At 34.3% G+C, this 27265-nt stretch overlaps 1 protein-coding gene across 1 annotated transcript in view; it reads right to left on the bottom strand.

Annotated features, from left to right (window-relative positions):
* Positions 1-27265, bottom strand: part of LOC115441678 — an 86750-nt gene that overhangs the window by 38213 nt on the left and 21272 nt on the right. The window contains exon 2 of the mRNA XM_030166554.2: positions 6348-6519. Coding sequence (XP_030022414.2) covers positions 6348-6519 — 172 coding nt within the window. The remainder of the gene's footprint in view (positions 1-6347; positions 6520-27265) is intronic.

The raw sequence follows: 27265 nt of genomic DNA, 5'->3' as shown, positions 1-27265 counted from the left end.
AAGTATAATTACTAGTTACCGTATATTTTGCTAATAAATCTTTCATTAAAACAAGACATTCACAAAAATGTCCAGACTCTCAAAAAACAATTCCATTTAACTAAAGGCACCTAAGACTAGGACAATATTAATGTAGCGTATACACCGTACAGCCGCACGTGTGGATCAGACCTAAGCCGGATTACGCCCGCAGATCTGGATACCTGCGAAATGTTACTGCGCTGCTGGAACGGACATGGACCATGGCGAACTTGTATTACGCGGGTTTGAAATAACGTGGTCAGGTTTCGGGTTCGAATCGCGGGTCGAGATGTTTGATGTATCCTACTAATATTATAAATGCGGAAGTTAGTGACGATGGATGTATGTATGTTTGTTCTTCTTTCACGATAACACTGCTTGACGGATTTGGATGAAACTTTACAGTAATATTGGTTATGCATCAGAATAAAATATAGGCTACAACTTATTGTGATTTTGTGTAATTTGGTCACAATATAACGATACATATCCAGTTACTCGATATGTATCCCGGAAGTCTCCTTCACATGGCAAAGACGCGAGCAAAAGATAATTTGATTTTTTTTTAATAATTAATATAAAAGAGGACAAAGAGGAGGTACATTTTGATATATTATACAAAGAACTCTCCAAATGCACGGATAACAACTAGTAGCTAAAACAAAAAAAATATAAAAAATCTAAGGAAAGAGCGATACGTAATGTTCATTGCAATACAGAGGAAAAGAAACTGCAATATGAAGATAAAGATACGAATAAATCAATGCACGGATATAATTACAGCTCCTGGTTATTGCCAATATTGATTTATTATGCATATTAATAAAAGCAATATTATTTACGATCAGTAGAAAACACTGCGGATACGATTTTGAAGTATAATTAGATGAATTATTGTAGAAAATATGCTGCTGTCGTTAACCAATGTTGACAATGCGCGTTATACATATTGGTAGAAGACACAATAATAATTTCACTGGTGGTAGGATATATTTTATATCCGTCCGGATAGCGACCACCGTACACAAGGTGTTAAAACCTACCATAGTGGTCCACGTAAGTGTGTCGCGTTCTTGGATCTGCCTGTGTATATCCGGTTCCAACAGGCCGGCATAATTCTATCGACTGCCGAGGGGTAATCATCTCTCGTCAGTCGACATTCTATTAGATCCCATTCCACTTATCATCACAGGGTCATTTTGCTGGGCCCGTAAAATAAATAGCGGTAATTGAATTTAATGGATTTGTAACAATTAGATACCTAGTTGTTAATACAATATACAGAGATAATAATGATCAGTTCCCCTGTGTATGTTCATAAATCTACACAAATAAATAAAATGAATCAATAATAAATTTGACCAACCTTATCCAGTAAAAATTTCCGGCTTAAACAATGTTATTCTTATTTTGCTCGTACCTAACCACTGCTATTGTATTAACAATTTATCAAACACTTATGTATGCAACAAATCAATAAATTCGTCAGCTAACGCTTATAGCTAAGATGACAGGTATCCTGATTAACTATCTATAATTTTCACAAGGCACTTATAAGTGTTCAATATTACAAATACCATTTCCAAGCATGAACATTATTAATACTGGTTAAATGAATGTGTTAAAAAAAAACATAAATTAAAAATGGAACACGTTTTTTCGAACACATCAAGAGTTCCAAATTTAAAAATCATTCATTTGCACAGAACAATAACGAAAGTCCATCACTATTGAATCGATATCCACACGTACACACGCACACAAGAACGCGGGGATCGGGCGCTCATCCGGATCATCCGGCCGGGATCAGCCTTGTGTCGCCCGGAGATAAAGCCGCGCTACCCTCGCGTGTGTTACGTCCCTAGTAATATTCGCTGGAGCTTACACTTCTCGACACTCAACACTCATCACGCTATACTTTACATCTGACTTTGACTGTTCCTTTCGATGTGTACTTTCTTTAATAGTGATGAAACAAATCGATAATGGAGATTTTCTGCGAGCGTGAGAAGTATATTATTCTACAATAATATTGAGCTTAAATTCAGGCTTAGTACTTGCGAAATCCTTTTTACTAAAATTTTAGGACTAAACTATTTCAATTACATATTATACATTCAAAGATTGAACCTGGAACTTAACCCATCGCCATGATGTAGACTGTCACCAGACTGATGAAATCGAATGAAATTAAATATTTATAAAATAAGTTTTCACAAAAAGCTCCATATTATATTTTTAGAACAAAACCCAACAAGCTAATATTATTAGTAACCTGCTAATAATCTTAATAGTGTTATAGTTATTTAAAACATCGTTGTTCTACATTGCATCACAGATGCTTATCTTAAATAAAAAACTGACATTCAACTTAATCCGACAATCAAATCTCTAATAAAGATTATTCCACAAAAAATCCACAAATAAAATATAAAATCTGATAATAGATTGTGGCGAGCAAGATTTTATGTCCAAATATTGTTTTTTAACAGATGATAGTCTCGCGTAAGCCATAAACATGTATATTATACATAATTTACATTCGAATCTTTTGGATATACCGTTGATATTAGCAATAAAGCTGTGCATAACTACACACGTTATGTCTTACGCACAAAATAAAAGAAATAATACGATACAATAAAAAATATTAATCGGCTTATCTTTATAAAACCGGCTTAATCGCGCCGTACTGTAGGCATAAACGGATTTAAAATGCCGTTTGTATCTTCCCGCGGTGTCCGGCAGAATGCGGACAGGATTCTGGTCAATGATGAAATCTACGGGCTTGTAGATAATAGATATGTAAAATGTTGTATAAGTCTTAATATTTTACTAAGTAACTACTTTTGATTATCACTAGTTTCTGTATGTTGTAGCCTGTGTAAAAATTTGCTCTGTATATAATGTATAATATGTATAATCAATGCATCCTAATATAAATATTTTTTCAAAATAAGAACACTGTTTTCCAAGATTAGTCTGTTGAAATAAATAAATAGCACCTTCAGTTCTATAGGATTATTATTGGTAAATTATAAACAACTTTAATCAATTTGAAATTTGCTGGTGATCAAATCAAAATAATTAAAAGTCGAAACAAGTCACATTTTTTATAATCATTTTAGCTTAATGACCAAATCAAAATGATGACCAAATGAAGTCACATTTTTTATGATCGTGTAGCTTAAAAATACATTTAACACAAAAAAAAATAAAACAAACCAACGAAATTTTTGTGCCAACGCTACCCAGGTACGTATTGACAAAAAGATATATCTAGAACACGGAGTGTAATCCGGCGGGCATTGTGCAATCGTTAATCGGCACGGATCGACGGCCGAGACGATTCCAAATTAATAATGATTTATAACGGCCGATTAGGCATTAGGAATTAAACACACCGGCCTTTACCGGCACCTCGGTAATCCATTACTGTTCGATTTTACGTAATCACTAATCTTCCGTTAGTCGTTTACATATTTATGTGATTGTGAAATTTAAACTGAATTGAATGTATTTTAGAGTTGTTTTTAGATATGTACTTATTAATCGGACCTTTGGATACAATAACCTTGCAATTATATACACAAATTATATTGCAGATCAATCAATGTTACATCAAAATCTAATACTAAATTACCTATTCAGTTTTTCAAAATAATGAAATTAAAATAAGTGTTTCTATAACAATTAAGAGTACAGTATTTCAGCTAAGTTATACAGGGTCATTTTACTATTGCGTTACTAAATGAACGCAGATATTTCTCTTCTTGAAAAAAACAACATATAAGTAGTCAAACAAAATAATTTAAATTTTAAACGCTCTAAGGCCACTATTACTACTCTAAGGCAATTCTTCGCAGGGGCAACATTATAGTTTCAGTCAGAAATACTTACGCATTCTCTACATTGCCACTAGATTACAAAATGATCAAACTTCAGAAAAGTAAAACCTGGATTTTTGTTGAAAACCATCATAAGTGTTCGATGATTTTTAAACTTAGAGTGTACTGTACTCTCTCTAACTCAATAAGTTATAAAGTTCATAACTTCTTCAGTGCACTACCTATATTATGTGTGGGAATTATTGCGTTTGTGCTATGGCTTGTTCTTTGAACGGGCCTTACTCCAGACGGGATGTCCCGGATTAGATTTAAGGGGTAAAAGAACTAAAGCGAGACAGACTGAAATCCAAACCATTGGCCAGAGCGAGACGCACAACCATCAGAGATTTAGAGATTATGATTCATAAAGAGAGGAGAATGAATGGAAAATTATTAGGTAGGGAATAAACGGCGGGGTATTATAGACCGGTGCTCTATGGGAAGCCGATGGATTCGCCTCATTTTGGATTTCATGCGCTGCGCCGCGGCAAACTGGTCGTGAAATTAGCTGCTTGGATTTAGGGGACCGTTTCGTTAACATTGAAGTACACAAAGCACTGGATTACTCCACGATGTTTAGATAGCAATACGAACAAACAAATACAGTTGCTTAATGATCGCCGATTTAAAACTCGCGTATATTTCCGTGCCGATTCTTTTAAGTACAATTAAGCCTGATATCGGCATTATCATAAATACGTCGTAAACACATGTCCAAACAAACTGTAATAAATATTTATGAGTTAATTAATAGTTTTATTATCGATGTTAAAAATGTTGGCTTTAACGATTCGTGTGAAATGTTTAAATCAATTATGGCATTAGATTAACGCGCAGATGAGCTCCGGGGCTTAGACAAAGACGCCGAGGGGAGTGCGCGTGCCTCGGAATAAATCTGTGCCGGTTGTAAGTTGTAACCAGGCGGTCGCGCGTGTGTCTCCGGCTTATGACTTGCGACTATTTGTCGCGCTATTGGTCTCTTTAATCGAGTTTATTTACGAATCGATTCGATGATTTTGTAATCGTCAAAGTTTGAAACATATAGATCCGTCGATCCGATTATATTAAAAGGTGATGTTAAGCGCATTTGATTTAATTCCTTAGAGCTTTATACGAGTGCTGGTTGCAAGAGAAAAGCTAAGCTAAGTCAATTACGCTTAGCTTGCATAGCTAAGAAAATTACACATAGCTTAGTTTAAATGTTTTTTTTCGCGACGAATAACGCTTAAATAATTTGTATGTACACCAGTTTGAAAAATATGTCAGCTATGCAAGCTAAGCTAAACTAACTTGCTTAGTTCTTAGTTTGTAACTGGCTTAATGGTTCAATCAGAAGCCTAAATTAGTATTTAATTTGGGGTTAATTTTTGTACACCATAAATTTATCCTATAATAAATAGAAGATTGTTACATTTGATAAAATACTGAGAATAGCATAATATCCAGTTTTGTAATGTTGAATAATATGAGATCAATTTATAATATAATGTTCAATCAACATAATATATTGTAAGATGTTATAGAAGGATTACCCGTTTGTAGCATTATAAAAAATATATTGATTATCTGTCAAAATATTGTTAAATAATGTTATTCATGCGGCTAATCCAACATCGACACTGGTTACGAATAATTATGCAAATTAATATTACAAAAATACAAATATTTAGAAACGAATGCTATTAGAATAACGTTATTAATATTTATTATATTGCGCGCAATATAAAATATATATGTATATTTATATTCAACAAATTACTGAGAATTGTTGGGAAGCACTAAGGCCGCATCAAAATCGGAACATTCGTTTGGGAACTTTGATATTACAGACATATAAATACACAACTTAAACTTATAAAACCCCTCTTTTTCCGACGGAGATTAAAAAACAAAAAAAAAACATTTGAAACTAAGTAAAAATAACCTATAACCACGTAGGTTATTATTAAAACACATTAAAGAGATGACAGGCCGCAAATTTGAAGAACAGTCGATACGGAGTCGACTGAAGAGAGTTTCGTAGAAAAATAAAACCAGCCGAAAAGTAAGTTATTCTATCGAAGGTCTTATCTATTGCGCGTTGTAGCGACGCTGCTGCGCCTACCTTGTAGTCTATTAGCGTAATCATATTTTATTTCTATAGAAAAATGACACGCGCTCTGACGCCGGGTCTAGACTTCGATACTCCTACTATGACTACTCAAGCTACATACCTATGTATGTATGTATGTGCGTACCTACGCATAATTTAAATTTTTTAAAATCCTATTTATTATTTTAATTTTAAGGAAATTAAAAAGCTAAATATAAATTATTTGATATAAGTGAAATAACTTATTTTTATCTTTTTCCTAGTCAATAATCATTTAAAAAAGAAACACATGTTATTCCTAATTTTAAAAAGAAAACGTAACTATAAATTTTCAACTGTCGACTTACCCGATATTCCTTTATTGAGAAGGTTATTGAAGGCTTCCTTCTTAGGAGATAGGTGTGGTGTGTGAGGGTTCCTCTCGTGATGTACCGGTGCTGAAGGAGGGCGCGGTACCGCACGCTCCTCAGGAGACCGCCGCGGAGGTGTCTTACTTCTACGTAGCTCGGCTGATAACGTCTGAAACAGGAGAGGTTAAATAAAATGACTGAATAAGTTCTTTATAATATTTGCTATTTTACGTTATTCCATTTAGCAACTCAACAAAACCCCTTAATCAAGTAAATTTACATAAATTTTATAAAGCTGTTTCAACAAGTTACAACATAAAATCCTCAGAATCAGATATCCAGATAAGACACGTGTAAAACCTTAACACTTACACGAGAACGGTTGTAATAAACTTGAGCCACTCGTGCGAACATCGGATGAGCACTAATGAAATGTAACTAAAACGAATGCCTATATAGCACTAAACCTTAATAGACCAATCAAAATAGTACATTATCAGCCCCATAAGGACGCCGACGATAAATCATTAATGTCTAGAACATAAGCTTGATGAATGCAAATCAAAATGAAAGGAATCTGCGCCGAAAGACTGAGTATGTTGGCCACGTAGGTCCAGCGGCTAACGGTAAGGATAATTTCAATACCATTATCAGCTAATCACTTTGTTTATGGCAATGTGTCTAGACGAAAGCCCATAGTTACGATTAAGGTACGATGATAATGAATTCTACATTTCGCGTTTGTACAAGCATGCATCAATACATGCATGCAGTTGGGTATGCATGGCGCGCAGTCCTCAGTGGCAGACGTGCGTCCAATGTGAAACTAACCGAACGAAATAGTGGCCCGATGATTTACATTATATTATATAACTGTACTTTTTTCATGTATGAAATTATATTATGCCATTTAGGGATCATTTTTGCGATTGTCTCCGGCGCGTTTCCTCTAAACAATGTGCTGCATTGTTTGTCAGACCGGGGGCGGAAAGCGATGTTTAAAATATTTATTTGTATAATGTGAAGTAAAGAGTTCTTTTGTGGACTGTTAGTTACTTAGAATTTCACAAAATATTTTAGTTACAAATAGGTTTTTATTGCTCAAAGCGAAGAAATTCTAACGATAATAATAAATTATGAATTTACTTCCTTCATCATGCGGCTGTAATTACAAATAGACAATAAGGAAAAGCATGAAGAAACTCACACCGAAGGTCAACTTGAACTGCGTGAAAATCAACACTTTACTTACCAATTTAGATGCTTTTGTTTTACCGTTCGAAATAGTACGTACATAGTTAAAAATAGTCCCAAAAACCAACGTTTCCAATACATTAATTTTCTACGTCATGAATTGATATAGATTACATATTTGGTCGTATATAGTACATTAACACCTATAATATGAACTGAAATACTTAAAATAGCAAATCGTCTCTATTTTTACCACCTCGCTAATAACATAGTCATAGAACAAAGTGGCAATTTTTACAATCCACACATCGCTCAATGAAATAGTCTTATATGAAAAATTATTAGTGCTAATAATCAGCAAATCACGCTGCGTAAATGTGACAATGTTGCAAACCTAGCAACCACTGCGGAGACAGTACGACAGAGGATCAGTAAAGAAGGATCCGAGCGTGATCTTACCAAATAACCTTTGCAAACGTCTAAAATAGGTATTATAGATTACTTTGCTGGTAAAGAAATAATAAAAGTGAGATCTCTTAAAATCACCGCCACTAGAAGAGAATCTTCGACATGGTACCATTCAAATAAGATGTCCGTTTATGATTGTCATCTTGGCCAATTTCTAATACAATGTAACTCCGAAACTCTATTACCTTACAAAACAAATTGATCAACTTTTTTAGTCGAGACGTGTCACTTGCTTCATTGTAGGTTATATGACTAGTCTTAAATACTATCACCATGGAGAAGGCTTATGTCCTGTTTCACGTTTCAAGTAAATTTTATTCGATAGCTATTGATTAAGCAGCTGATGTAAATAGTCTTTATTACCATTTATTTGGGAGCATGAGAGCGTGACTCTTATATTTATTCGGTTTACATATTGTGAAACAGGCCTTTAGAACATCAAATTAAAAATCGCTGAATGACAGAGCATTTATTAATCTGTGGCGTTGGGTGTTATGTCCCTATTTTCACGAGAGCAGTTCTAATTAGTAAAGAAAGATCATTCAATATCAGCTATACTATCTTATTCTCTAAATTACATGTTAATATTTAAATGGAACATCGTCATGTACCTAATCTAAGAAAAGTCGAACCACTTAAGACGAATCGAGATTCAAATTGGACACTTGGTCCATTGCGTCAGTCGATACAAAGCGTTCATGCGCCGCACTGATTATGTTCATTGAATATTGTTACAGAACGACGATTTGACCACGTAACGGCGAATCTGCCGACGATATGATAGTGTTTTAATAAGGTTAATAATGTGTAACTGGCGGAGCTTATTATGATTCAGTGCAAAAGGTGATCCAAAGAAAAATCGCGTCATCAATTCGAGTTTCAACATTGTTGTAAAGCTGTGAAAGGAATGAAAACAATTGCAAATCGCATGGGGTCATTATCGTGTGATCTGCTTTAGTTAGCGGTTACTAGCATGTTCGGGGAGCGAGGGCCGTGCTGTGCGTCGGCGCGTCCGTGCGTCCGTGCCTCCGTCCGTAGAATCGTTGATTCGCGCCACAGATACGTCTAATATCGTATTGGAATTTGTGATGCCGTTTGACCCCTGTTAACCTAGATTACGCTCCTCGGCGCCTGATTCGTCCTCCGCGCAGCCTGATTGTGTTGTGACACAAACTGTAATGTATTATGTGTTAACTCTTGCCGCAATCACTGCTACCGCGTACAATTACAATGGATATGTTCGCCGAACTTCACAATTTATTTGTGGTGATTCGTGTACTTTGCACTTGGAACTTCGCTTTTTCAGGACGGCTTTCACTCAACAAAGGTTTTATGCAGTTAATTCTAGTGTTTAAACAGCACAAATGTATTAAATATGGTGGTTTATCTAACGTGTTTATATATGTGGTCATTACTTCGAATCTATTCAAAATGGGTAATTTAATTCCTAGTTACAGGAAGCTGTGATTCTTGATAATATATTAGGGCAATAAATTTCATAATACCTACTAATTTTTTACCCTACCTATAAACAACTTCAGCAATATATAGATAATGAGAAAGATACATTCTATAGCAGTCAAGTTACGTAAGGGAATATGCTTAATGCGTACCAAGGCAACTCGTAAAATAAAAGGTGTCTGGAACGATGCGGTACGCGTGATGTGAAACCAAAGTATAGTAACAGTTACATAACAGTGTCTGAACTGCGTGAAAGAAAGTTTTGAACAAAAACAAAATTCATTTTCGAATTTTACTATAGAATATCTCGTTATTCGGGTATTTTGTTTACTGAGGCGTCTTACTCCCATATTTAAATTACGTCCCAAATACAATACGTAAACAATTAACTTAAACCCCAAACACTTATGATGAGGCAAAGCGTTCAATATACACGTTTTCTTTTGTTAATTTATACGTGTAATACCTGAGATAATTTTGATTGTACACATCCTACTGATATTATAAATGCGAAAGTTTGTGAGAATGGATGTATGGATGTATATATGTTTGTTCCTCTTTCATGAAAAAACTACTGAACGGATTTGGATGAAACTTTAAAGTAATATTGATTATACATCAGAATAACATATAGATTACAATTTATAGTAATTTTGTGTAATTTGCTCTTAATACAACGATATCAAGTAAGTCGGAAAAAAATATCCCGGAAAACTCCTTCACGCGAGCGAAGCTGGGAGCAAAAGCTAGTCATACATAAAGGAAATTTTCTATAATTTAAATATCGATATTGATATGAAAAGCATAATTGTTTACATACACGCAATTTATGAATTAAAGAGTATCATGGCTCCCTCTCAGACTCTACTCTACATAGAAGAGACTTTCAAGCGACCGGAGCCACGAACAACAGCTAAGAAAGTATCAAACGAATTAAATAACGCAGTGCGCGCGCACCTATATTTATATATAAATATATATTTTTTGCGTTCCAAATTAACATTAAAACTATTAAACTAAACTTATCAGTCTTTATTATGTACTATGCTTAGTTAATATTGATTTATACAGCAAGTTATCGCTGCGTCAATACATTAATCCAAAATCTCTGTTTATTTTCTCACGACCGATAGTCTAATCACTATAATTAGTATAAAGACATTCTTAGTATCTAAGAGTTGTAAAAGATTAATTGTACATCATTACTGTTGCCTAGGGAATGTACTGTGGATTACTAGTTAAAACATATTTAACAAAATTTTGGTCAATGATTGATTTTCTCTTTTTTTATAGCAACTTTTCTCTTGTTTATAATGAATACCAGATATATAAATTATGTGACATCGCATCCATTGTTTAGCATAAATATAATACATATAATATCAGAGCAGTATTATTATATACTGTCCAACTCCTGAACTCGGGCCTCCTCTACTACTGAGAGGGATTAGGCCTGAGTCCACCACGTTGGCGTAGTGCGAATTGATCGACTTCACAAACCTTCAAAATTCCTTTAGAGAACTTCTCACATTGTATGTTTCTCACTATCCTTTACCGATAAAGTAGGTGATAATTCATAAGAGACACGTGTAATTATAGAAAAATTAAAGGTCTGCTCTTAAGTTTTGAACCTGCGTACATTAGTCTCTACAATCCGTTTCACTCTTAAGGCTATCGCCGCTTATATTGCCTAGTGGATATTCTGAATCCCATCAATATTCTTCTAGCGAATAAATACAGAAACCCAGAAACCACAGGAAAAGTACTTCACAGTCTCTGCTACAAAGTATACTACGCTACTTCATTCTGTTATCGAGATTATTATTTACCGTATAATACAAACTTCCTATGATAAATAATATCGAATGTGGGAATTAGAACATATGAATGAATTTTGACCGAATAAATAAAACTATCAGCTTGCATCCCAGATTATGTCAATAACTCGATTGATTCCACTAATAATATAAACATTTATTTAATTCACGTGACTGGCTGCAGCGTAGTTTTATTGGATAACAAAGTGAGTAACTTGTAAGGTAAAGGTACCACTGATGGCCACTTAAACTTAAAATCTTCATAAATTGTTTCATGAAAAAATATAAATAAAACCTTTGATTATATTGAACTAATCACATGTTATAAAATTTTATAACAAAACAATTAATAAAAAAATCTCATGTTTTTTCATTATAAGACAAAAAAAAACAAAGACATGTATAGTAAGCCTTGAGAACCGGGCTATCTTCGATCACACTACCTTAATAATAAATCCCGAAAAGCTTTCAGAAACTTATAGATCGCAAGAATATTTATAAGAAATCACTCAAAAATGTGATAACAAGAAAGGTGACTCTACATATTATTTATTAACAAACGCGACTAATAGAGTTTCATTTAAAATACGCCACAACACCTTAATACTCCTCACCACGTGAATTACAAGATCTGCAAACAAATAAAGTATGTAACAATTATCTAGATAAATAAGCTCAACTCTTGACAGCTACTTATTCATTGATATCCCAGTAGATTTGTCTCTATTTGTATAATTACAGTGTCACCTACATCTGCATGATTTTGTGGATCATTGCTAAGTATTTTTAGGGTTCCGTATCCAAAGAGTAGCAGAACTGTATTGCTAGCCGCGTCGCGCTGTCTAACTCTAAAGGGAATCTTATGAATTGCATTATGTAGAGAGTAATTTTCAAAGTATGTTATTGTGGGGACTGTTTACAAAATTATGAACGATCGGGAAACGGAATACGCGGTCACAAGATTGTCTCTCACTTTGCAGGTTCTTTTTCGTTATATTTTGTATGGTGTTATACTTTACAATTCGTTTTCTTAGCTTTGCTTATACTCCTTAGGCATCAAGTAAATCATTAATAACGAAAAAAAATGTAATATTTATGTCCATCTTAAACTTATAGCGCCCTAACTAGATTTTGGATATTGTTAAATATAATGAACTAACTGTTCACTGCTTACTATTGTTACAATATTTAAATATAAGAAAAGAACTGCCTCATGACATATAAATATTAGAACCTAGTTCAGGAAGTTGTACCACAATACTATATTTTAATTACTGGTGCTCAATAAAGGATTATATTATTTCCAGAACTTGTGTAATATTAAATTAACATCAATTTTCAAAATAACGTCATAAATTCAATAAATACAAATACAAATATTGTATATTTAAATGCGCGTCTTTTAATTCCATAAACTAGTATAAATTTTATAAACATATGAAATTTTCACAACCTCAAGTTGAATACGGAGGCAGTGCGTGCACACAAACAGCGTGAAACACCCGATAGTAACATTTGCCATGGCATTACTTGTGTTGTCTATCGCGCTGAGCTCTGATTAATTTATGCCCCACTTATTTGTACGAGATAGCATTTAGGAACGTCTTCTATTTGCATACCATGTGAGCTTATCTTTTAATTCTTGAAGTGTCATTGTTCAAACAACGTTGTCGTGTATGCATCCTACAGTAATTTGAAAAACTTTATTCTAATTTGGATGTATTTAATAATTGTTTATTGTTTAACAGTATTTTAATGTTGTAAATGGCAACGTGATACGTGTTATGGCTTTAGTCACGTGATTTAGGGAATCGAGGCATGAAATAGTGATGGGGAATTGAATTTTTATAGTCGATATTGACATCTGCTTTTTAACATGATTAGTTTTATGTGGTTAGCAAATACGTAATGTAAATTAACTTAGTTTGCGTCAGCTCGTAGGAGTTTTCAACCAAACTTTACATCAAAGCTTGTAGCCAACACGTTCAAACAATCCATACTTACATATAAGTGAATATAATATAATATAATGTTAAACCAACATAAATATCTGAAACCCTAATTTAAACCTAAAAAATAAATATTTTCGTTTGTGGATTTATGGATTACGATTAGGTACAGAAACTAATTGTTGCAATAGGATTAAACAGCTACAGAAGATACGTAATACTTGGACAAAACAACAACAAGTAGTATTATCAAAAGACGAACCAATACGATTGAAAAACTTATCAAAATATTTTTAAAGATCATTTTAAGTTATTGTAGCAGCTCGTCATATCATAACCAAAAGATAACATTAATACCTAACTGACAAATTAATAACAAACAAGTTTTTTTGCTGTTACAGTTTAACTTAAGGTTAAAGCTGATTCCAATGGTTTAAGCAAAATATTATGTGTTTAAAACACGCGCAATAACTGATAAAACGTTGAGGAATATTACAAATGCTACTACACACGGACACGATAACCGAACGATGTATTAAATAACCAAAGTAATTTAATTGATATTAATTTCTAGAATAAAATATATAAAAATTGCGTAGTTTTCAAATTATGATTCTAAATAAATTCTACTTAGCACTCAAGTTGTCAATTTTATGTAGACCACAGGCCGACTGTAGTTTCTAACTCCTTTATTACAATCTCTTATTAATTCTGATGAAAGTTAAGAGAGGATGCTTAAAATCTCTACCACGGATATCTCTAAGTAGTTCTATATTTAAAACATATGTTTTTAAAGAAAGTTACATGCCGTTTTTAAAGGAGACTATTCCATGACTGTCACAGACCGATTAACAAGATTGGCTCGTCATATTATAACAAAATCATAACAAAAACACTGTTCACTCACCGCTCGCATGTGTCACTAACAAATTGAGATTTATTTCGTTGCCGATTTTACTTTTTACGCACTTTATCTATAATATTAAACCAATATCGTTGTTGGAACGGGCGCGACCCGTGACCCGCTGTTTGTTGGTCGGCACATTTTGGATGATTAGTCGATAACCTGTACATTGAAATCATTGTGAAAACTTTAATTCATCGTATAGCAGTGACAAAGCGTAAATACAAACCAACTGCTACTGGCTACCCTCTTAGTTACGTATCTTAGTTATTGTTTTCTATTAAATTAGCCGCCATTTTTTTCGTGTTACCTTTTGAATATTTTCAACTTTCACCACTGGTATATACAATGGAATCACTTTATTTTCATGTTGCGTCATCACATTGAGATATTAGGATGTGAAATTGCCTCAAGATAACGATAGGTCAGTGTCATCAATGGAGTCTTGTGATTATTTTTTTATATTTACTGTTTTTATTGCCTCCGATGGCAGACAAGCTGACGGTCCTCCTGATAGTACTTAAGTAGTTACTATTACCTACAGACGTCGAATACCCTCTGGGTATAGCCATAAAAGTTAAATCTCCTTTGAAGAAGGACATGTCATCAACGCTGAAAAACACCGATTATAGTTTATGAGCAATCGCAAACCCTAAGGTCTCAGCTCGGAGTCAAGAATTTGTGCCCGATATGGTGATATGATCCCCCTCAATCAAATTATGGGACAAAATATATTAAGAAGTGGTTGCAATGATTGCACCTCTGCTTCCCCTGCATTGATAGAGATGAGATATATGTTTGTTTTGCTTTCCTTTTAAATGAGTGACTTGCTGAATGATCATTCCTACATTTCAAAAGACCATTTCAAAAAAACCTACTGAGTTTAATACAGGAAATTATGTTAATTCTAAAAATATATGCCTAATGATTTCTTATATTCACGCGAATGTTAGACATTAAAATTAAACTATTTTTCGGATTTTTTCATCCGCAAAGTCAAAGTTACAATATCTTTACTTGGTAGTAACAATTGCTCCTTACACGGTAATCAATATCATATTTACTGTCAGACAAAACCAGTAACAAGAAGATATTATGAATTATCTTCAAATAACAAATAAGATTTTCGTCGAGTTTTTCCCTAAACATTGACATACGATTCATTATCGATAGTTTAATACGCGCAATAAATATATTATCGTTTCAATGTTGTGTAATTTTCGTCACGATCCCCTTTATCAATATAGCATTACGTATTAATTGTAATATATTAAGCTAAAATCATCTATTGGGTAGTTTCAGACTAGACAAAATGCATTCATAAGAAATTGACTAAAATTAATAAAAACAAATTAATTAAAATTGTATAATACCGATTTTCTGCGTATGGTAATTTTTAAACTGTTTTCATTTTAATTAGTTAATTTTTCTGCGGTTTTTAGATGCGATGACATATTTATCGTTACATGGAATTAAAGGTAGGCACTCAGAAAGTGAAATTTACGAAATTAAAACGAATATTATTGCTAATTAAACTATTTAGCTATTAAAACACTTTGCAGCCGATACCAACATATTTTTAAATATAATTGCTTAAAAATAAAATAACATGTTGGTTGCTAATTTATGCCGGAAATACATGTACATTGATTGCGAGTGAGTGATAAAAATAGTTATTATCCATTTGATTTGTGATTATTTGTAGTACAAATAGTTGAAAATGATAAAATAGGTTAATTTTTAAATCCATTTATCTATGTTCCGTTTGGTCTTGAATTATTTTAACCTTCAAAAAGGATTTATTATATCAAATACAATTTTATAAATCCGATGTTTAATCTAACTGCAATCGTTGTTTTGGCAAGATTAAATCAATTTTATTTAATAATATTCAATTTAATTATTTAAAAAAGTATAAGTATAACATTAAATAAAAGACTTATTCTAGCTACTTTTTGTGCCTGCGGCTTCGAAGAGCGGCACTTTAGGCCATGTTTACACTGACTACCGCACCGGGAGCCGGATTTATAGACTAATCCATGCGAGGAAGGAACGTGTGCCCTTATCCTAAGTTTGTTTTGGGATAAAGTTGCATTCACACCTATGAAAATCTGAGTAATAAATAGCAGATGTTCGTTTGTTCTTTTGTCTAAATATACGTGTCAGCGACTTCTACGTGGATTTTGTTTTTTTATTATTTTTATATCCGCAATCGCAATAATATCACAACGAAATCAGCAGGAATTATAACTTGAATTTTAAAACACACTTTTCTCACGCTTTCTCTAGATCAAAGTGCCTAACAAAAACCCTAGGCTAATGTAAGTCCCAATCAATAAAAGAATTTGCATAACCAGAGCAATACCTCAATAAATTAGCGTGTTCATTATTATAAATATACATTACTATAAATAATAAAACATGAAATGAAATTTGATATGGTCATTAAAAACTGACTCCAAAGTTCAGGGAATACAGTTCACATTGCTAAAAGCGAGTTCATAAACAGAGCAAATGATTGATAAGCAAGTAAACAAACCCTACTGTACCTACTGTCGTACGAAACCAATATTTAATAACAAAGTGAACGTCAGCGTACAATATCTATTATTTCGTTCATCATGTGTTATTTACCTTGGGCCATTACTATTTAATTGATTAATACGATTCCCACATTCTAATTTTAAAACAAATATTGGTTTGGAAGTCTGTGTTTGTCATACATTGTTATTATTTATCAGTGTGGACGTTAACACACTAGACATAAGGCACAAATTATGTTTATTTATATTGATGAATGAGAAAAGAAAATTTATAATTAAGGTAACGGTACCATTGATGGGCCATTTAATTTTAAAATCTTAATAAAATTATTTCACGGAGAAATATAAAGAAAAATCATTGATTCAATTATAATATAAATAATATCAGCCCTGTATTATATACTTGCCCACTGCTGAGCACGGGCCTCCTCTACTACTGAGAAGGATTAGGCCTTAGTCCACCACGCTGGCCTAGTGCGGATTGGTAGACTTCACACTCCTTCGAAATTCCTATAGAGAACTTCTTAGATGTGCAGGTTTCCTCACGATGTTTTCACACCCAACTAGGCTATCGCCGCTGATCAATTGCAAGTGGCAAAATATCTCTATATCATAATATATTATGATTAATAATTATAAAAGTACTAAAAAATCGTAGAATATTTTTGCGTTAAAACACCAAAAGAACGGTAATGGAGGGTTGGCTTTGTTATGCACAGGGCCCTCTTCGGTCAAACTAACTTCCTTATAAAAACAAGGAAATAATACCTATAAGTTTATTTATTGCAGTAGTCATGGAATACTATACAGCAGTAATAATGGTCTTAAGTCTTAATCATGGAACTAGAAGAATTAGAAAATTGAAACAATGTTACATAAACCGCGATAGAACGATAGTCTCAAACCGAGAAAAAAAAATTTAAAGGTCCCCAATAAGACTCTTTATACATAATATAAAGCTGATATATAAGTACTACTCCATACTTATCTATAGTTAACATAAGTAGCATATAAGATAGGTAACAAAGCATTACATTGTAGTTAATCACGCTCACGCATTACAAATAATGGATGAACGACGCCATAGACGGAGTAAGTATTCCATAGGCTTCCGTTAATTAATTTTATATTAAAATACGTGAAACAAATACAAAATGTTTAATAGAAATTAAAATTATCAGCTATTACCTTCCATATTATTTAAGTATATATTAAGTGCAGCGAATCACAATGAACTTTTACAATTCAAAAAGCGTATTGGATTGGATCATGATTGCTTTAATAGAATTTTAATATAACCGGAGCAAACATAGCATGATCTGGCCGAAATTGGATCCTCAAGAAGAGAAAGACACGAGACTTGTTGCTCGTCGTAAAATATACGCGAAATCGTATCTACAGCATTCGTTCAATACGTGTAACTTTACAATGATTTCGATGGTGATAGAGAAGACGATATGTCTTATAATCATCATCAGCAACATCATCATCATCAGCTACAGGATATCCACTGCTGAACATGTGCCTCCCCCAAAGATTCCCAGATATTCTTAACATTCTATATAAATTATGTCTTCTAATATGGAATAAGAATTCTATGATAGTTGCGAACTGATCTCCAGCAGCGAAGAAAGCACCCCAAGAAACGATATTCTCATCACATTATAAGACGAACCTGTAAGCTCCGCTATGTGGGCCTAGTAGCTCTTCTGCTTGTCACACAAATAAAATGGTGAAACGTGTGTTAAAACCAACTTCTTACTCTACGTTCTAGTCAAATTAGCCGGCAAAATTATATCGACTGGCGAGGGGTATTCATCTGTGGTCACTCGGATCTCTTTCCACTTACCCTCGGATGCAGTGAGATCACTTTGCCGCGCTCGTTTATAAAAAAAACTGATCCACACTTATCAAAAACTTACGTATAAATTTTAACTATTTGTAAATATAGCTGAATACAACCTATCAATCATATTATATTGCACAATTAATTTTAATATTATATACTTAGTCATATTCTAAAATTTTAAATGTCTACACATCCAATTATTAATAACCTATATGTCGTATCCTACAACCGTTAAAAATCAATTCAAGACTACTATATTTCTATCTGTGCACCATAATATATAAATAAGTAATACTATAAATTAAATTTGAAAATTAATTCGAATTTACTCAACTGCAACAACAATAATCAGGCAGTTTAGCGCTTAATATCCAAAATAAATATATTCCAGTGAATCTTTTACATGATATTGTCGCCTCATCTTATTTTGATAAACCGGTAAAGCAGCCGGCACACCGCGCTTGCCCGGCGACAAAAAGTGGTTTAGACATGTGCCACAAGATGTCTCTATACTGAAGTTGTACTCCCCAAAAAACTGTTATAACTCGCTTGCCCGTTTTTTTCCAAGAATAAAATCCAGCTCGATCGTTTTTAAGCCGAAAGTGCCTTTCCTAAAAATTCCATTAAAGTCCACAATACAATTTTCTGCAAAAAGATTTAAATTACCTCTGCCTATTTTGAGTAGCGTTGACAGAACATGAATTGCATATTGAGTTATTAAATCTTCGCTACAATATTCAATCAATTATTAAACTAAATATTGGGTATTTCTTTGAATAATTTATAATAGTAGCATTAAATTATTTGGAACACTTGTACACGCCTATATAATTTTTCCATTCTAAGCCGCTGTCATAAATGCTTTACGTAAACACTGAATGGCGTCAGTATTGATTACTAGATTTATTCTTTACACCAGATACCAGTGCGGTAATCTGATTTTAGTATAGATAATCAAGTTTGTGCAGTGTTTAATCTAGGCTAATCGCTTTGTCCAAGAAACGTACACGGATTAACTTTACTTTATCATGTAATAAAATAATCACTTTATGGACGTATTTTTGTAGCAGAAAACAAGCAAAAGCGCATGAAAATTATGATAATTAAGAAAATGGATAATATAATAATATCGGTCGTCAATATCCACAATGCGAGCGAAATCGAGGGTGAGTTCCCAATTATATGGAAATTAATTTTGTGTGATCGTCTGTCTCAATCAAATAAAATTTCGAACATATAACGATCATAAAAGAGGTTATATGCGTCCGATACAAAACTTTAAAAAATGGTGTCTATAAAAGGTAATTTTAGCATCAATGTAAGTTATTAGCAACGCATAAGAGTAGGTTAATTTTACTATCGATTAAAAGAGGTTATACTACAATGTAGGGTAATGATCTGTACTGCCGAATTCAAACATTACGCCACATAAAGCTAAGACGCTTCTATGTAAAACCGCGCAATAATTAGGAAGATAAACAGCGTAAAGGCATGCGCTTGTGCGTTAGTTCATAAAAGCTACGTTTACCCAATTTTTTTTATCGTTTGAATTTCGAACATTTTAAACATATCACCATGTCATAAGAACACACCCAAATTTAATCTACTTATAATTACTTATCCGTGTTCAACCAAAAAAGACTTCACTAATAGACTTACCAACATTCGACTCGTAAACACAACTAACAACTACTAAGAAGCCAACCGAACAGAGTTCAGAATACAGAATTGAACGCGGTATGAGCAATCCATTAGCACTGGTGCGCAAGATACGCATAATTAGTGTCATTTGCACTATTTTTGGACGGGATAAACACAGGAGGGCATATTGTCCGGCATAAATTGTTAACAAATGGTCTCTACGCCAAGTGTTAACTTAATTTGTTCGGCTTTCGCTAACGTGTGAGCAATCAGCCGGCGATCTCACAGAGGTTTTGTTATTGCTTCACGTCCAAACTTGTGATTTGGTTTGAGTTTACCGTTACAGATATTGGTGGCAAATTAGATGTTCTTTATGTTTAACCGTGATTTACTAGTGTAGTTATGGCAATGGAAGTGCGTCACGTATTACTGTCGTTCAGTTTATCAATTCAATCAGCCCACTCATATCTGAGTGGATGTTTTGTATAATGCTTTTCACGTGTTGCTTTCGTATAAGTATTTAGGTGTGGAGTAAAGCGATGGCTTAGTGACGTTGCCTTTAACCACACAAAACTAATCACAAGGATGAAGATCCTTGTGATTAGTTTTGTACATGTCCTTAAGCAATAGGCAATCTCATTTCTACTATGAAAATGTTTAATCCTAAAACTAAACTATACAGTCTACAATTATATAAGTTTAACAAACAAATAACCATCAAATTATCTGACGTCACATCAAAAACAGTTCTGACAATCGCACGATATCTCTGTACAAAGCGTAAAACCGACAATAAAACGCGATAAAACAATAAATCTGTGCAGTAATCAAGCTAATCCGAGGCTCAGGGCGATAATGCACGTAGTCAGGCACTATCTGCTCCCCAAGATACGGAAACCGTATCAGGCCTCGTGGATAATCCGAAGCGTGCGCTATCTGGATATTATACTCGAATATTTGTTCTAATGACACGCAGAGGTGTGATGATTTAAATGTTTTATGTTTATATAAATTATAGATGTCTTATTTGTTCACGTCGGCATATGAAATTACTTTTCTAGGATGAAAGTAGCCTGTTAATCTGAGAGATAGTCTACCCCTACATCACATATCACGTTTAGCAATTACTGTGTTGACTTCTAACAAACAACAAAACTCGTTCCCAATATTTGGATTTAAAGATTAGATTTTAGTAAGATTTTTAGATAGTTGATTTAATCTATAAATTAATTAATATTAGATTTGTTTTATCAGTATGGCTACGAAGAAAAAGTTCCGTTTCAGGATCGACATATTTGCAGCTATGATTATGTTTATTATACTTCCTTTTCTGATCGCCCTTGGATTACACATGTTCTATTTATTTCAGTGTCGCCATTCCGTACCAAGCAATCGATCGATTGAACAAATGATAATAAAACCAATACGGATTAGCATTATCTAAATAAGTACCTACGTATATCTCCGGTGATTTATTATGAATGTATTATATTTGATTTTTAAAACGATTTTGACAAGCATGAAGATATTAAAGGATTCCTGTGAGCATTTATTGGACGCAGCGTTCGATAAGATTATTTTTCCACATCAGACAACTCCCGGGCAGTAAATTGAAATTGTCATTATAATGATTACATTCACTTACAATAATAACAACACAAACGGAATTACACGTACATTTTTATTTCCTGGGCCGGTGATAAAATAAAAGAGCTCGTACAAACTCCACGCGAGCGCGCTTTAATGAATTGATTTCATTTGACCACGTTATTTATTGAACATTGATAACTCCATACATTTACCTACTTGTCGAGTCAACGATATAGTTCATAGAATTTTTTGTACCGTTTATCGAGGAAACGATATAAAACACTCCAGATATGGACACTCGAATAATAAAACTGTCAGTAATCGAAACGAAGATTATTTGCCGTCATGATTATCGCTAATTAATACTCAAGTAGCGAACGATTTAAATGGAATAACCCAGTTAAACCACTTGCGGGCGAATAGAGATATCGCGGGACTGTGAACAATCAACGCAATTGTTTTCATATTTTGTGTAATGTGTCATGCATTATGCAATATTGCAGTATTGAATATGGCGCCGTCTCACACAGGAGGTGCTTTGTGCGAACTTTGGAAACAACAAAAAAGCTATCAATGAGACCGCTTACAGTTCGCGGAGGACATTAGATATTGTTGACAAAACTTCCTCCTCGATTAATATGCATCGGGAGGTAATATTGCGTACGTGCGCCTGCGACGCCGCTCCACCGCGCCAGCCGCGCCGCGCCACCACTCCGCACCACTCCGCGCCGGCGAGCTCTTCTCGACCGCAGACTACATTTTCGCATGCGCGACGCATCCATGCAAAATTTTAGGCGGGATGCGTTTACTAACGTAACAAGCGTCCAGTAAAAGTAGCCACACTTTCAATCATCGTCTCTTTGTCCTCAGCGCGTGCAATCCGCCCGCCAGACAAGGAAAGAGAGTTAGATCTCAGACGTTTTGACAATGCACCACGCATTCAGTTAAAGCGAGTTTTGACGATCGCCGGCGCACATTCCCATGCACGGTATGCCCGCAGGAGCTATGTCGGCAATTTAAATATTACGGCTACTCAAAAACGTGAGATGTAGGTAGTAAGAAAGTCCGTGTGGGCTGCAGACTCGTCCGAATTTCGGATACACTGAATCTGAACGAAAGAAAATAATTAAGCGACATTTTTTCGTAATTAAATTGTAGCTTTTTAAGCACAGGCCGTATGAAATGCACGTTATTAATAAATATGTGCTTTAATTTCGCCAAGAAACATCTGAATTTCACTTGAGCATGTAATATGGGGGAAAAAAGGCACGGTTGGTCTTATAAAGCGTCTACATACTGAGATTATGTGCTATAAAAATTCTGTGTGTTTTGCGTGGAAATTCTTGTTTAAGTTGATCGCTATGACGAGCGCACCGAGCACCGACGCCGTTGGCGGGCGGCGAGCGGTGCCCGTTCTCATGTCGGCATCGAAAAAAATATTCAAATTGATTCACGCGCGCGCCTCCGTCCGAATTTTGCAGCGCTTTTGATGCGCCCGCGCCGATTCCGGCAAATCCGTCGCGTCGGAAGTGCGTGGCGCGCGCCCTGCCGCCGCTGTCGATGTACCGATACGCTCATATAGAGCCGTTGACCTCGATCAGGACCTTCGATAATGGCCATCTGATACACCGTTATTGGATAGATTAAGGTGCCGAATGAGATCACTTCACCAATTTACACTATAGTAGAGCCGCGCGGTCATGCGCACTGATCGCCGAATGTTGCTTTTTCACAAATATATATTTAATTTCAAACGAATGCTAGTAAAAGAAACAGTCATAGATCGGAAGCAATCTTATCGCTTCGATTCCAAAACCTTATAGAAAGCAACTATCCTTAAAAATATCGTGGTAATAACGCTTTCCAAAGACAAAGAAGCTGACGTGTCCAAAAAACGTATTGTATTCAAAGCCATTAAATTTTTATGTGTGCCATTCAGACCGGGAGGCCAAACAAATACAAAGTTCTAACAAACGAGACATGGCAAGTCGATGTGCAAATCATCGACGTTAAGTATTCCCATCACTAATCCCGCGTTACGTATACGGTCACACAATGCACTTATTATTCGACAGTTCAGTTTCTAAGTAAAGTGCATACGGATTGAATGCGCTTTGATATGGCGCGCCCGTCGGCAGTCTGCCCTTCCAATGACTTGAATACCTAAACTAATTACTACCGCGCTGAAATAAAAAAGGTCAGTTGGTAATAGGTTTTCTATTTTATTTAGGCAAGTAATAGTTCAATTAAAACTGCTTCTAATTTAGACATTTTATTTGACATGGCCTTCAGACATGATTTAATTAACAGCAATATTAAATTTGGTTTTGCACTAAAAAGTATTTAATACAGTGCATTTATAAAATATAGAAACACAAACACCCTTTTCTATAATACAAACTAAATCTCCAAAGGTGCTCCCGCCGCTTTCCTAGTACCAAACAATGCTTACTGTAAATAATATTTTTTACGTCGCAATAAAATTTAAACTGGACAATTGGAAGCGTTAAGGCAATTAAGTTTCTTTAAGTGAAGTAGCGTACCTGTCTTGACAATTGGACAGATCGTCTATTGTTTATACTATTACGTCAGTTAAGTCGGAAAGTGCATTGTTACAAAATGGGATGATCTTTAAGTGTCCAGGTTCGTAAGCTACCTGACTGATGAGCCTTGAAAAGTCGAGATTTTGTAAATGAGCCGTCACGAATCGGTGCCGCCGTGGTTAACAGTTGTCTTATTTTTGATGCCGAAAGGCTTTATTTAAGTGGATTTACGGCTTGTTTTAAATTAATTGAAGGATAGAAAGTACTAAGACATTTGCGACGTTTCGAATTTGTAATATCGTTGAATGCTAATTATAAAAATGTTGGGAATTACTCATATCCTTTCAAAGTCCTTGTAAAAAATACTAGCTTTTAAACATGTAGTCGCGTGTAATTCACCGATTTAAACATTATGAAGAGTGAAATATAAATTGAGATTGCAAGAATTTAAAGTAAACATATATAAATAATAACTTTGTATTTCAAAGTGACTTTATTGCACAAATACAGGTCTTCAAACAGTTTAGCACCTTCATAAAAATCCTTAAGTTAGTATAAGCTCATTCACAGCATAGCAACTATTCGGATGAAGTTCTATGCACCCGATCGCCGCTATCAATGCCTCACGCATTACATCTCGTCTGGAAGCTGCCACAAAACACAGATTAGAGTTCGTTCACACAGGATTTTATATGAGTGCATCGGTATCGAACGCATATCGTTGCATGGCTCTTACTCATTTGTTGTTTGTAATTGTAAAAGGGATGGCGGATGAGATAAATAGGTCGATGACATTTGGCTCCGGCCGATTATTACGATTATGCACTTTGTGCGTTGAACTTTAGCTATGAGCTTTGATACAAGCTCGATACGACGCTTCCCTCGTTTGTCCACTATGTTTGGATTTATGTGGATATGATTGGGAATATAATGTGTATGTGGAGTTGTTTACAACGAAATATGGAAGGCCGATACAGTATTGATGATAAATTATGTTTTCCATGTTGATAATTTGGTTCATAAAAAATAGTTTCCAGATTTCGATGTAGTTAATTTGTAGACGTTATAAAATAAGTATTTATCATAACCAAATTATAAAATTATAATAAAAATGACAAACAATCACCCTACAGCTTTGTTGGAAAAAATCAAACGGTCGAAAAACAAATAGACTGTAATTCAAAATCTATTTCATAAACCCGATTTTCTTGATCGCATGCTCTTTCAATATTTTTATAAAACCAGTAAAGTCCTTTTTCACTCAAAATTATTCAAATACGATTTAATAAGTTATTAATATAACTCCACAGTTATGTCAATAACCCTTTTTAAACAATACAATCCACAATCATCAAAATTAATAAAAATCATCAAATTATATACATTGAAAAAACCAACTATAGCATTACAAACGTATAGAATATACTAAAATGGTGTTTATTGCGCATTTAAAGACGCAACAAACGGATCCAACCAAACATAAGTTCAGCGTAAATTTCCCATGCAGGGCTGATAATGGCCGAATCTATCCGCACGATAGTGACCACTATTACCACTATCGCTTCCGCCGCGTGCGATAACTGTCCGATTGCCGAACGTCGAACGATGCCCAGTAATCTATTGTTTCAACTAACCCGCAAATAGACATGTGTCCGCTTTGATATTCGAAGACTCGAAGGTTGACTTTTGAATGGCGGTTAGTGTTTGCTTTTGAGTCGATTTGGACTGATGACAATATTAGTGCATTATAATAAATGCTCAACTTTAAAACCGTAAAAAATGTTACACTTTAAAACCGTATGGGTAATCTATTGTTTCAACTAACCCGCAAATAGACATGTCTCCGTTTTGATATTCGAAGACTCGAAGGTTGACTTTTGAATGGCAGTTAGTGTTTGCTTTTGAGCTAATTTGGACTGATGAGAATATTAGTGCATTATAATTTACACTTTAAAACCGTATGGATAATTTATAGCTTAAATATTGGTAGTTGTGTGAGTTTTATAGGTTCTTTTATGGTCTGGAAGTCCATATCGATAGCGATAAGACCACAGTTTGTATTTTTTTAAATACGGTTTCATTACATTTAGCCTTTATAACATATAAATGAACTTCATTACTTGTTACTTATTCCATAAAATTGGCATGGAAGGACATAGTTACTACTACAGGCATTCTATTGATTAAAAGGAGATAGATTGCTACAACTAGCTAAGGAGAATTTTTAATATAAACAACGCTATTATTATTTAAGTTTTAAATTAATTTAAATTCAATAACATGGAATCTCTAATTCTAATGCGAGTACTCCAGTCTTTCCACACATGCATAATCACATATTACATATAAACGCAAATGTGCATATCATGACGATTCACAACAAATAGAACGCTTTCATCCATTCGAATAGTTCACATAAATAACATAATAACAATTCGTTACGAATAAATTTGAATACGTTTAATTAATAAACAAATGCTCGCGCATTATGATTATAGTTTTAAAGAAACTGACATACGCCGCGAATCACCCGTCGAATATTGATTACGAACGCATTGAGATCAAACTGTTGGCTTTGTTGGTGAAATGTGGGTATTTGTAGGCAGGTGTTGGTGTGTTTTATGGCGGCGAGACCTTTCCCAGACGTACACTCTCGCTGCAATTCCTATGTGTGTCAGGCAAGATGAACGGCATACAACGGTTACTTCACATGCTTGTTTGATTGGTAAAGAGTGTGCTAGATTATGATTTCTCTGAACTAATACGAATGGTGATGGACGGAATGATACAGCTAACTGGATATGTCCGTGGAAATCATTCGGTTACCATTAGAATACACGATCGTAAACCTGTCATAATGATTTAATTATAAAGATAATGATCGGTATGAACACTTAGTATTACGGAAAATAAAACTATTAATATCATGAAGCTAAGATTTCATCGACACTTTCAC

The sequence above is a fragment of the Manduca sexta genome, chromosome 25 (assembly GCF_014839805.1).
Source record: "Manduca sexta isolate Smith_Timp_Sample1 chromosome 25, JHU_Msex_v1.0, whole genome shotgun sequence".
Lineage (NCBI taxonomy): Eukaryota > Metazoa > Arthropoda > Insecta > Lepidoptera > Sphingidae > Manduca > Manduca sexta.
Note: the sequence above shows the minus strand (reverse complement) of the source record. Positions and strands in the feature narration are given on the sequence as shown.